The sequence below is a fragment of the Heterodontus francisci genome, chromosome 3, assembly GCF_036365525.1.
Source record: "Heterodontus francisci isolate sHetFra1 chromosome 3, sHetFra1.hap1, whole genome shotgun sequence".
NCBI lineage: Eukaryota > Metazoa > Chordata > Chondrichthyes > Heterodontiformes > Heterodontidae > Heterodontus > Heterodontus francisci.
Genome location: NC_090373.1, coordinates 156,616,397 through 156,628,757, shown reverse-complemented (window position 1 = coordinate 156,628,757; position 12,361 = coordinate 156,616,397). Strand labels below are relative to the sequence as shown.

General features: G+C 41.5%; 1 protein-coding gene across 1 annotated transcript in view; it reads left to right on the top strand.

Moving 5' to 3' along the window:
• LOC137362624 (prolyl endopeptidase-like) overlaps nt 1-12,361 on the top strand; it is a 173,453-nt gene that overhangs the window by 18,340 nt on the left and 142,752 nt on the right. The window contains exons 2-3 of the mRNA XM_068026980.1: nt 1,543-1,617; nt 8,255-8,388. Coding sequence (XP_067883081.1) covers nt 1,543-1,617; nt 8,255-8,388 — 209 coding nt within the window. The remainder of the gene's footprint in view (nt 1-1,542; nt 1,618-8,254; nt 8,389-12,361) is intronic.

Genomic DNA, 12,361 nt, shown 5'->3' with positions numbered 1-12,361 from the left:
CCTGAATTGGCTAAATATATCGAGGAGAAAAAATTCCAATGATTTGGGGAAAGTGTAGGGGAGTGGAACTAACTGGATTGCTCTTAGAAATTGCCGGCACAGACTTGATGAGCCGAATGATGTCATCTGCTATATTAATCTACGATTATTAAGAACCCACAGGCTTCAGTGCGGCACAAATATGCCTCCTGCAAAAATGATGTATTTAAGTATCTAGTTTACTACATTAGGTTACAACTTAGAACTGATGCATCATTTTCTGTCTGAGCGTATCAGGGAGCTGTAATATTGCCTGTCAGTGATCTTTTTTAATTCATTCATGGGATGTGAGTATTGCTGGCTAGGCCAGCATATATTGCCCTTCAGAGGTGGTATTGAGCCGCCACCTTGGATTGCTGCAGTCCATGTCATGTATGTACAGCCGCAGTACTGTAAGTTGAGGGAGTTTCAGAGTTTTGACCCAGCCACAGTGAAGGAACGATGATACAGTCCCAAGTCAGAATGGTGTGTGACTTGGCGGGGAACTGGTTGTTTTTTTTTGTTACTGCCAAGTGACTTTTCTTGTGTAACTTTATTCTTGCATACTTTTGTTCAATGTTGATAATTAAATACAATATTAATACATGGAAAGGTTGCATTTGTATTTTGTGAAATAATGAACACAGTCTGGTTCATGGGCGGCACAGTGGTTGTTAGCACTGCAGCCTCATAGCTCCAGTGACCCGGGTTCAGTTCTGGGTGCTGCCTGTGTGGAGTTTGCAAGTTCTCGCTGTGACCGCGTGGGTTTCCGCCGGGTGCTCCGGTTTCCTCCCACAGCTAAAGACTTGCAGGTTGATGGGTAAATTGGCCATTGTAAATTGCCCCTAGTATCGGTCGGTGGTAGAAGAATTGAGGGAAGGTGGGGATGAGGTAGGGAATATGGGATTAATGAAGGATTATTATAAATGGGTGGTTGAAGTCGGCACAGACTCGGTGGGGCCTGTTTCAGTGCTGTAACACTCTATAACATGGCAGGTTTGCTCTCCGCAGCTAATTTATTCTGAATATATGGCATTTCTCGACCATGAGCAGTCAAATGTTCCCAAGTTGGTGAGGTCACATCTGTTGAGAGGACTGACCTGGTTGGAGTGTGGTGGTGGAGGAAGTGCAGAGTAAGGAAGAGAGAGAAAGATGTCTGCACAGGGCAAACTTTACATAGAAGTTTTCACTGCACACAGGATTTCCTGTAGAATCTGGGTCTCTCCTATGTTGGTAATTTGCTGAGTGAATGTGGACCAGAATGGCTGTCTGCACTGAACTGTCATGTGCTGTCATGTTATACAGTTCATAGTGAAAGCATTGCTATAGCTATCAGAATTTACACAATTTCTGGGAGCATTTGCCAGCTGTTCATATGTATCAGCTGCAATTGCAGAATTAAAATTTGCTTCTGAAGTATCAGAAGTTTTCAACACAAAATTCAATCTCTACAAAAAATGTAGTCCAATTTTAAAGTGCTGTAATACAGGTTTTTGTTCATTGTAATTTTATTTCTATTATCAGATTGATGACTACCATGGTTGTAAAATTTCTGACCCATATGCATGGCTGGAAAACCCCGATAGTGAAGACACGAAGGTAAATATGTCAGTTGTCTGTCATTTTTAATTTTCCACAAGGATATGTAAATATTCAACATTTTGGAAGAAAGACTAAGTCTGTAAAACTTATATAGTCACATTTGGCATGTTTTAAATTCTATACTTGGTGTAACTTTGCTAACTGGATTTTAAATCGGGCAGAACATGCTACTCCTTGAGTAAATAGGAAATGTGATTTCTAATCAAAGTTTCATTCCTGATTAATGTTTCTGCATTGATTTTCTTCGCTTTTCTCTTGTAGGTGCTGATTCTTGCTAGAGTATAGTTTTATTGGCACCAGTGTCTCTGGTAGTCAACCCACTCCTCACCTTTGTTTTTATTCATTCATTCATGGGATGTGGGTGTCGCTGGCTAGGCCAGCATTTATTGCCCATCCCTAATTGCCCTTGAGAAGGTGGTGATGAGCTGCCTTCTTGAACCGCTGCAGTCTGTGTGAGGTAGGTATACCCAAAGTGCTGTTAGGAAGGGAGTTCCAAGATTTTGACCCAGCGACAGTGAAGGAATGGCGATATATTTCCAAATCAGGATGGTGTGTGACTTAGAGGGGAACCTGCAGATGGTGGTGTTCCCATGCATTTGCTGCCCTTGTCCTTCTAGGTGGTAAAGGTCGTGGGTTTGGAAGGTGCTGTCTAAGGAGCCTTGGTGCATTGCTGCAGTGCATCTTGTAGATGGTACACACTGCTGCCGCTGTGCATCGGTGGTGGAGCGAGTGAATGTTTGTGGATGGGGTGCCAATCAAGTGGGCTGCTTTGTCCTGGATGGTGTCAAGCTTGTTGAGTGTTGGAGCTGCACCCATCCAGGCAAGTGGAGAGTATTCCATCACACTCCGGACATGTGCCTTGTAGATGGTGGACAGGTTTTGGGGAGTCAGGAGATGAGTTACTCGCTGCAGGATTCCTAGCCTCTGACCTGCTCTTGTAACCACGGTATTTATTTTGCTACTCCAGTTCAGTTTCTGGTCAATGGTAACCCCTAGGATGTTGATAGTAGGGGATTCAGCAATGGTAATGCCATTGAATGTCATGGGGGGATGGTTAGATTCTCTCTTGTTGGAGATGGTCATTGCCTGGCACTTGTGTGGTTTGAATGTTACTTGCCACCATCAGCCCAAGCCTGGATATTGTCCAGGTCTTGCTGCATTTCTACACGGACTGCTTCAGTATCTGAGGAGTCACAAATGGTGTTGAACATTGTGCAATCATCAGTGAGCATCCCCACTTCTGAACTTATGATTGAAGGAAGGTCATTGATGAAGCAGCTGAAGATGGTTGGGCCGAGGACACTACCCTGAGGAACTCCTGCAGTGCTGTTCTGGAGTTCAGATGATTGACCTGCAACAACCACAACCATTTTCCTTTGTGTTAGGTATGACTCCAACCAGTGGAGAGTTTTCCCCCTGATTCCCATTGACTCCAGTTTTGCGAGGGCTCCTTGATGCCATACTCAGTCAAATGCTGCCTTGATGTCAAAGGCACTCTCACCTCATGAGTTCAGCTCTTTTATCCATGTTTGAACCAAAGCTGTAATGAGGTCAGGAGCTGAGTAGCCCTGGCGGAACCCAAACTGAGCGTCACTGAGCACCTTATTACTAAGCAAGTGCTGCTTGATGGCACTGTTGATGAATCCTTCCATCACTTTTCTGATGATTGAGAGTAGGCTGATGGGGCGGTAATTGGCCAGGTTGGACTTGTCCTGCTTTTTGTGTACAGGACCTACCTGGGCAATTTTCCACATTGCGGTGTAGATGCCTATGTTGTAGCTGTACTGGAAGAGCTTGGCTAGGGACGCGGCAAATTCCACAGCACAGGTCTTCAGTACTACTGCCGGAATATTGTCAGGGCCCATAGCTTTTGCAGTGTCCAGTGCCTTCAGTCGTTTCTTGATATCACGCGGAGTGAATCGAATTGGCTGAAGTCTGGCATCCGTGATGCTGGGGACTTCAGGAGGAGACCGAAATGGATCATCAGCTCGGCACTTCTGGCTGAAGATTGTTGCAAATGCTTCAGCCTTATCTTTTGCACTGATATGCTTGGCTCCCCCATCATTGAGGATGGGGATATTTGTGGAGCCAAATCCTCCAGTTAGTTGTTCAATTGTCCACCACCATTCACGGCTGGGTGTGGCAGGACTGCAGAGCTTTGATCTGATCCGTTGGTTATGGGATCGCTTAGCTCTGTCTATTGCATACTGCTTACGCAGTTTTGGCATGCAAATAGTCCTGTGTTGTAGCTTCACCAGGTTGACAGCTCATTTTGAGGTATGCCTGGTGCTGCTCCTGGCATGCCCTCCTGCACTGTTCATTGAACCAGGGTTGGTCTCCTGGCTTGATGGTAATGGTAGAGTGGTGGATATGCCGGGCCATATCTACACTTTCAGCATTGTCACTAGATAGGGGTTATGTTGAGAGCCCTGACTTGTTTTGACTCCATCATTAGACTTTCTTTGCTCAGTGATGCTGCAGTCATTCAAAGCCCATAATTGCGGTTCCAGCTGAGAAGAGTTTACTCAGCATGACCTGGAAATTGGGAACTTAGGTCATTCTGTTCTATATAACTTCATCCTCCATTGAGCATTGCCTTTACCCATTTGACCAGAAGGGAATATAATTTATAGAGTAAAGTAGGAGAAATATTTGTAGTGGCAGAAGTAGTAGTAACCAGAGGACACAGATAAAGGTGATTGACCAAAGAGCAAGCCAATATGAGAGGGGAGAAATTATGCAGTGGGTTGTGATCTGGAATGCATTGCCTGAAAGGGTGGTGGAAGCCGATTCAGTAGTAACTTTCAAAGGGAATTGGATCATATTTGGTGGGAAAATATTTACAGGGAAAGAGGACAAAATGGGCAGCTCTTTCAATCAGTCACCACAGGCATGATGGGCTGAATAGTTTCCTTCTGTGCTGTCGTTGTGATTCTGTACATATTAGACTCCCTTTATTTTACACTTTGGGTTATGCACCGGTCGTAACCTGCTCACAACTGCCTTGTCAATTAGATGCACAAGGTGATGTGGCAGCAGGCTGGAGACAAGCCTGTTTTTTTTTTCCTGAGAAAACTGGAAACATTTCTCCTCCTTTATAAATTTATATTCCGTTATGGTCTATTGGGTAAAGGCAATGCTCAGTGTAGCATTAAGTTATATAGAACAGAATGACCTAAGTTCCCAAATACTGCAGAATAAACTACAAACCTATTTCAATGAAGCAGATTGTTTCTCCTATTCTAGTGAAGAGAAGAATTTTAAACAAGTGTTTTGAAGCACTGATAGGCTTGTATCCCATGGTAACATTTAACTGCTCTGGTTCTTGTTTGTGCCTATTGGGACTGATGTAAGCTAAGATCAAAAATCCAGTGGGGGGGGGGTGCGGGATCGTAGTGGGGGTGTCATTGATGAGCCACTCTGCAGACCCTGCAGGCCACCCCAAAGCCACATTTAATTTCTTTTTGAAATGATTGCTTCATTTTCACCTTGTTATGGCCAGGTGAGGAGGGGTCACATTCGCCCCTTTTTTAAAATTCATTCATGGGATGTGGGCGTCACTGGCTATGCCAGCATTTATTGCCCGTCCCTAATTGCCCTTGAGAAGGAGGTGGTGAGCTGCCTTCTTGCCCTTCCTCTTATTTGACTGCAACAGAGTTTATTCTCTTTGGGCAGTGGTTATGTGCATCACCACTGTGAGTGTTTTACCTTTAATGTGATCTGCAAACTTTGAAATTGTGCCCTGTACACCAAGGTCTAGGTCATTAACATATATCAGGAAAAGCAAGGGTCCCAACACTGACCCCTGAGGAACTCCACTACAAACCTCCCTCCAGCCCGAAAACATCCATTAACTATTATGCTTTGTTTCCTGTCACTGAGCCAGTTTCGTATCCATGTTGCTACCGTCCTTTTTATTCCATGAGCTACAAGTTTGCTCACAAGTCTGTTGTGTGGCACTGTATCAAAGCCTTTTGAAAGTCCATGTAAACCTCATCAACCCTTTCTGTTACCTCCTCCAAAAACTCCAAGTTAGTTAAACATGATTTTCCCTTAAGCTATCCATGCTGGCTTTCCTTTATTAACTAGGGCTATATTCTCTGGAGTTTCGAATAATGAGAGGTGATCTCCTTGAAGCATACAAGATTCTGAAGGGGCATGACAGGGTAAACACTGAGATTATTTCCGTTGGTCAGGGAATCTAAAACACGGGGACATGGTCTCAGGGTAAGTGGCTGATCATTTAGGACTGAGATGAAAAATTAATTCACTGAAAAGGTTATGAATCTTTGGAATTCTCAACCCTAAAGGGTTGTGGATGCGCCATCGTTGAATACATTTAAGGCTGAGCTAGACAGATTTTTGGTGTCTCAGGAATCAAGGGATATGGGCAGCAGGCAGGAAAGTAGAGTTGAAGCCCAAGATCAGCTATCATGGTATTGAATGGTGGAACAGGCTGGACATGCCAGATTGTCTACTCCCACTCCTATTTCCTGTGCTCTTGTGTACCTGAGTATATTAAGATCATTGTGCACATAATCTCTTACATTTTCAGGAAAGCACACCTAATTAAGATGACTTTGCTGACAGTGCAAGTGAACATTTGGCACTAAATGTTTACATTTTTAAAATTATTTGTGAGATACTATACTGATGCAAAATATGGCTTAGGATGTGTTTGTTCCATTATTCAGAAATGCCATTCACAGTGGATTGTGTACACTTGTCAAATGTTTTATTGTTGAATATATGAAGCTTAAATATCACTTTCAGCTTGGAATTTTTCCTTAACTTGCTTTTGAACATTCAACCCTGTACTCGTTGAACCTGTAATATTATAATTATAGAATTATCTTTATGTAATGTTTGGTTATACTTTTGGATATTGTCAACAAAACTTGCTATGCCAAATGAGGATTTTTGATTCATCAGTTGGAAACTTGGATTAATCTTTCAAAAAGAGACAGAAAGAAACTAAGAAGTCACTGTTAAACAGCTAAAAATGGCCGCCACAATTTGCATCTGAATACCTTACACATCAAGGTGTCAAAGAAGAGACAGATGTCTGAGCTGACCACCACTTGAACAATGCCACATGAATTTGGAATCGGTTAACAGCTTCACTTCTAATGGCAAAATATTTAAAGCCATCTTGAAACATTAACAGTGAAAGATAAACCCCTCTGGGGTGAACATTGAAACAATGAGACCTGAGAGAGATTGGGAATTCCTTTTAGAGCATGACGGGGCCCCCCATTTTACTTTTATTTTTAGTTATTCTTTTTTACATTTTTTACAATTTTTTTTTTTGTTGATTTCATTTCATCTTAGTTTGTTCAGTTTGCTTACCCACTGTTTTTTTTCATGTTTGTACTTGCTGCTGTTCAATCTTCAGTCCGTTAACACCCTATCTGTACTAATGCTTTGTCTTTCAACACACCATTAACATATTGTTTGCCTTTGCTCCATGACCTTTTGGTCAGCTATGTGGCCTTGTCCAATCTACACTTTCTCCTTTGTTATCTCTTGCCCCACCCCCGCCTCACTTGCTTATAACCTTTGACAATTCTAATATTTGCTAGTTCCGAAGAAGGGTCACTGACCCGAAACGTTAACTCTGCTTCTCTTTCTACAGATGCTGCCAGACCTGCTGAGTGGTTCCAGCATTTCTTGTTTTTATTTCAGATTTCCAGCATCTGCAGTATTTTGCTTTCATATTATATTGGGAATTCCTAGACTTGAATCTAATTAAATTGCTAATGAGGATGCTGGACAATCATGTGACTGCCTCCCCATCTGTGAAAAACTAGCAGTCTTCTGCTACAAAGGGACAAGCTCCTGAGACTTTGTGTACAGAACCTGGTTGCGGGGTGGGGGGCGCGTGGCGGGGAGGTGTTGGTCTCTCTGTCTTTTTTTTCTTTCTCCTCACCTCTCCTCTCTCCCCTCCCTCCTTCCCTCCCTGGGGCATTCGAAGCTTGCCTGCTGGATGAAAAAGATCCAAGACAATGACCACCTGCGCGACTTTCTCCAAGAACTTCAGGACTCCAGATTTAGCTGGCAGACAACTGAATTAAATTTGATTCAAACTCTTTTCCAACCATTATTCCTCTCCACTCTAATCTGTTTGTGTGTGTCTGAGTGAAAGTGTAGCGTCGTTTATTATTTTACTCAGATCGGGTTTTTGATTAAGTACAATAAGCTCCCCTCTTTCTTGGTTAAACTGAAGAAAACCTGTCCGATTGGTTCTTTTATGATCACAACAAAGGTAAAAGGTTAAACTCTCACTGAATTGGTAAGCACATCCACTGTTTAAAAAGGAATAAACCCTGTTGCAGTCAAACAAGGAGAAGGACGCCTAGCAACCCCTCCCCACCTGATTGTAACAGTATCAAATTGACCACAGTTTTATTTGATTTTTAAATTCTAACTTAAAATGTTGGAGGTGCATAAGTTAAGCAATTGAATTGACAACTATACCTGTGTATTTTAAAAGGTAAAATAAGCAGAGAAGGACATGTATTTTTATTGGTGGTGAATTAAGTTAAAATGATGTAAAACACTGCATCTTGCATTTTGTGCAATGAATTTGCCAAATTAAGTACTCTAATTTTCTGTTCTGAATCTATTGCTCTAGGCATATGTGGAAGCTCAGAATAAATTGACATTACCATTTTTGGAGAAGTGTGCTACAAGAGAAAAGTTCAAAGAGAGAATGACAGAACTCTACGATTATCCAAAGTACAGCTGCCATTTCCGAAAAGGAGCAAGGTACAATGCAAAAATGTTGGCATTTTTCTGTGCTGGATTTTAGTTTTTTTTAGTTTTAAAGATACAGCACTGAAACAGGCCCTTCGGCCCACCGAGTCTGTGCCGACCATCAACCACCCATTTATACTAATCCTACACTAATTCCATATTCCTACCACATCCCCACCTGTCCCTATATTTCCCTACCACCTACCTATACTAGGGGCAATTTATAATGGCCAATTTACCTATCAACCTGCAAGTCTTTGGCATGTGGGAGGAAACTGGAGCACCCGGAGGAAACCCACGCAGACACAGGGAGAACTTGCAAACTCCACACAGGCAGTACCCAGAATTGAACCCGGGTCGCTGGAGCTGTGAGGCTGCGGTGCTAACCACTGCGCCACTGTGTATTTCCCAGAGCAAATTGAGATGAACTTGATATTGTTCATTTAGTATATTCAAAGCAATTTCAGTTTCTTAGCCATGTAAAATATGTAGTACGGTTATAATTGAGTTTGATTTTTCAGCTTTGGTTGTGAGTATTATTAAATGTTCTTTGCATGTGGGTAAGGTTGGTCAGGCTGAATTCTGTCCATCCCTAGATGCCTTGAGAAGATGGTGGTGGACTGCCTCCTTTATTGGAAATTATGCTTCCGTGTCATGTTTATTTTTCTACTTTTTAGAGTTTCTTTGTATAACTGAGTGGCTTGAGCAATTTAGAATCAACCCAGTCTTATGGCCCAAAAGGTATTGAAGTAACATTTCTGTTGCACACCACTGGTAGTTATACATAACTTTAAAAAGCTTCCAAGCAGTCAACTGGGCCACCTTTTAATTTTTTAATGTAAGTAAAGAATCAACAAGGCAGCCTCTCTTTTCTACAGTTCATAATCTCATAGTTAAATTGTATAAGGCCAGTATTCTATGCCTACAGTGCATCAATAGCATGGGACTGTTGTTTTTGTGCATGCATATATCTAATAATGCTACTTGATTTATTTGAAATCTCTGGCAGTTAGAATTTCAAGCACTTAATAGCTATTTGTGAAGAATTGCTATTTTGTAATATAAAATCCATTTTATTAAAAAAAAAGTATTTTGGCAATGGCTGATTGTTCTTCAGAGACTCTCTGCCTATACTCTAACTGCAATCTCAACATCACTCTCCATTGTTTTGAGGTCAATTTTCCCATTCTCATCCTCATTCAGTGCACGGTCCCTTGACATTTTTTTGCTTGGCTGTGTACGCACTTTTGTTAGCATGAGATGAGGCATGCGTGGTACCTTCCAGGCAACTAAGTGGGAATGTTGCTTGCAATAACTATATTTTTCCCTAATTTTAGTTCCCATTGCCCATTCATAGTCTGGATAGTATACACTTGATTGCATTGAATGACAGCTAAAACGCAGCATCTGTTCTGCTCCAGGAAGTCTTTCTGCCTTTATAAGGCATTCTGGTCCATCTTCAATAAAATTGTCATCCTGTCAATGGCCATGGGACCAACAAGCCTGCCCCTTTTAGGAATACAGGGCCTGAAGTAGGACATTAGAATGAGAATAAACTAACAAGAAATATAAAACCGGATAGTGAGAGCTTCTACAAGTTACGACCGTGGCAGGAGCAATGCACTATCAATTCAGTCCCGTCACTCCACAGTTCGCAGCATATTATTCAGCTTTCACACCCAATTGGAAAATAGCTAAATTAAACACCCCAGTAAGCCCAGAATGAAACAGACCATTCACTCCCCAATTCTCCCCCATTCACAGACATACTGTCAAAAATAACAGCTAACCATTTTTTAAAAATGGTGTTTTTAAAAATTAGCTCTCCTAAGAATAAATAAAATAAGTAGATCTTTGTGGATTACGTTCCTGGTGGATGAGGTATTCTAGTGTGGAAATAGTCAAAGGCCACTCTAAGTCTTCCCATGGATTTGATGCAGTAGTAGATTCTCAATAGGCATTCAACTCTTCGGCTACAATAGGCATCAACAGTTCCTTCAGAAATATAAATGGTTTCTTGAAAAAAGAAGGCTTTTCTTCTTCAGGGAATTAACCTGGCCTGTAGCTGCTCGTAGAATTTCTGCTGAGAGAATAAAACAGCTCCTTTTTCTTCGGTACGCTTCGCTGGTGAGTCTGGTTTCAGCCTGTTTTTGCCAGTATTTACACAGTTAAGTGGAAGCATTGTACCATGCGACCTCTCTCTCTCTCTCCTGCTGTTGCCTAGGTAGCAAAAATGCAGCTGCTGGCACACTGTGCCGTAGAAATTACAGAACATTCTCTCCCTTAAAGGTGCATTGTTTTTAAGAGTCTTAAAGGCAGACACACTGTTTTTAATCCCAGGAGAAAAATAATTGCAAGTCCATGACACCTCCACCGTTTGGGAAATGAAACGCCGTTTTCGAAATGCATTTCATTACAATGCAAAAAAGAATAATAGAAACTGGGGAAAAAATACTAACATTTTTATTTTACATTCACCCACCCATTCATTCTGCTGATACTTTACAGCATTTTCTTTGTACCATTGCCATCCATATAAGTTAACATGTTTAAATTCATGACAAAGCGTCGATGATAACATTATTTTTCACCGAAATATCTACAACTTTTTAGATGATAAGCTGTAACAACAAACTCCATCTAAAGATTCTAGCATTTCGGTTTTTAAATTTTTCCACAAACCTTAATGGGTTATGGTCAGTGTATATTAATATTTCTTCATAGTCTTGGTGGACATATACTTCGAAATGTTTGAGAGCCAGCAAAAGTCCTAATGTTTCTTTTTTGATGGCAATTTAGTTTTCTTGAAAAATACCCTACTGCCTTCTCTATGCCCGATTTGTCATCCTGCAATAGGACTGCACCAACCCCCAGGTCACTAGCATTGGTTGCTATTTTAAAGGGTTTAGCAAAGTTTGGAGCAGCCAACACTGGTTCATTAGTTAAGATTGCCTTTAGCTTTTCAAAAGCTGCCTGGCATTCATCTGACCATACTACTTTGTTTTTCGTAGCAAATCGGTTAATGGAGCAGCCACAATACTAAAATTCCATACAGATTTCCTGTAAAAACCGCACATCCCTTAAAAAAAAAACTAATTCCCATTTAGATTTATGGATAGGGAACTCTGCTAAGGTTTATACCTTTGCCGTTTCTGGCAATACCTGTCCTTGTCCCACTATGTGTCCGAGGTAAGTTACTCTTGCTTTTCCAAATTCGCTTTTCGCCAGATTTATCACAAAGTCCACGGCTTGAAACTTTTTAAACAGAATTTTTAGCTGGCTTAAGTGTTCTTGCCAAGTGTTACTGTATACTAATATGTCATTGAGATACACTACACAATTGGAAACACTGGCTACCAGCTGATTCATTAATCTTTGAAAAATGACCGGGGCATTTTTGAACCCGAACGGCATCATCCGGCACTGATAAAAACCATCAGGTGTTACAAAAGCTGATATCTCTTTGGCTTGAGGAGTCCAAGGAACTTGCCAGTATCCCTTTAACAAGTCAGTCTTGGTAATAAATCTAGCACTGCCCACTCTGTTGATGCAGAATGGGGCTGGAGTCTGTCTTCATTACCATATTGACTTTTCGATAGTCTATACAAAACCGGGTTGACCTGTCTGGTTTAGGTACTAGAACTATTGGTGAACTCCAGCTGCTTTGACTAGGTTCGATCAAATTGTTTTCCAGCATGTACTGGATCTCTGCTTTTACTTGGGCCTGTTTGTCTGGACTTAAGTGGTAAGGATGTTGTTTTAAAGGAATGGTTCCCCTATAGCCACATCATGTGTGGCTAAGGTTATACATCCTGGCTTATCCCTACAAACTCTTTTATTGTGAAAAGCCTGGTTAGGTCTTCATGATGTTTTGCCTCCAAGTGCAAAAGCATGTTGTCCAATTTTCCTAGCCATTCTGTGTCTGCTAATCAGATAGTTGGAGGTTCAATCTGAGAATTTTCTAGGCCACCTCCTGCTTCATCCT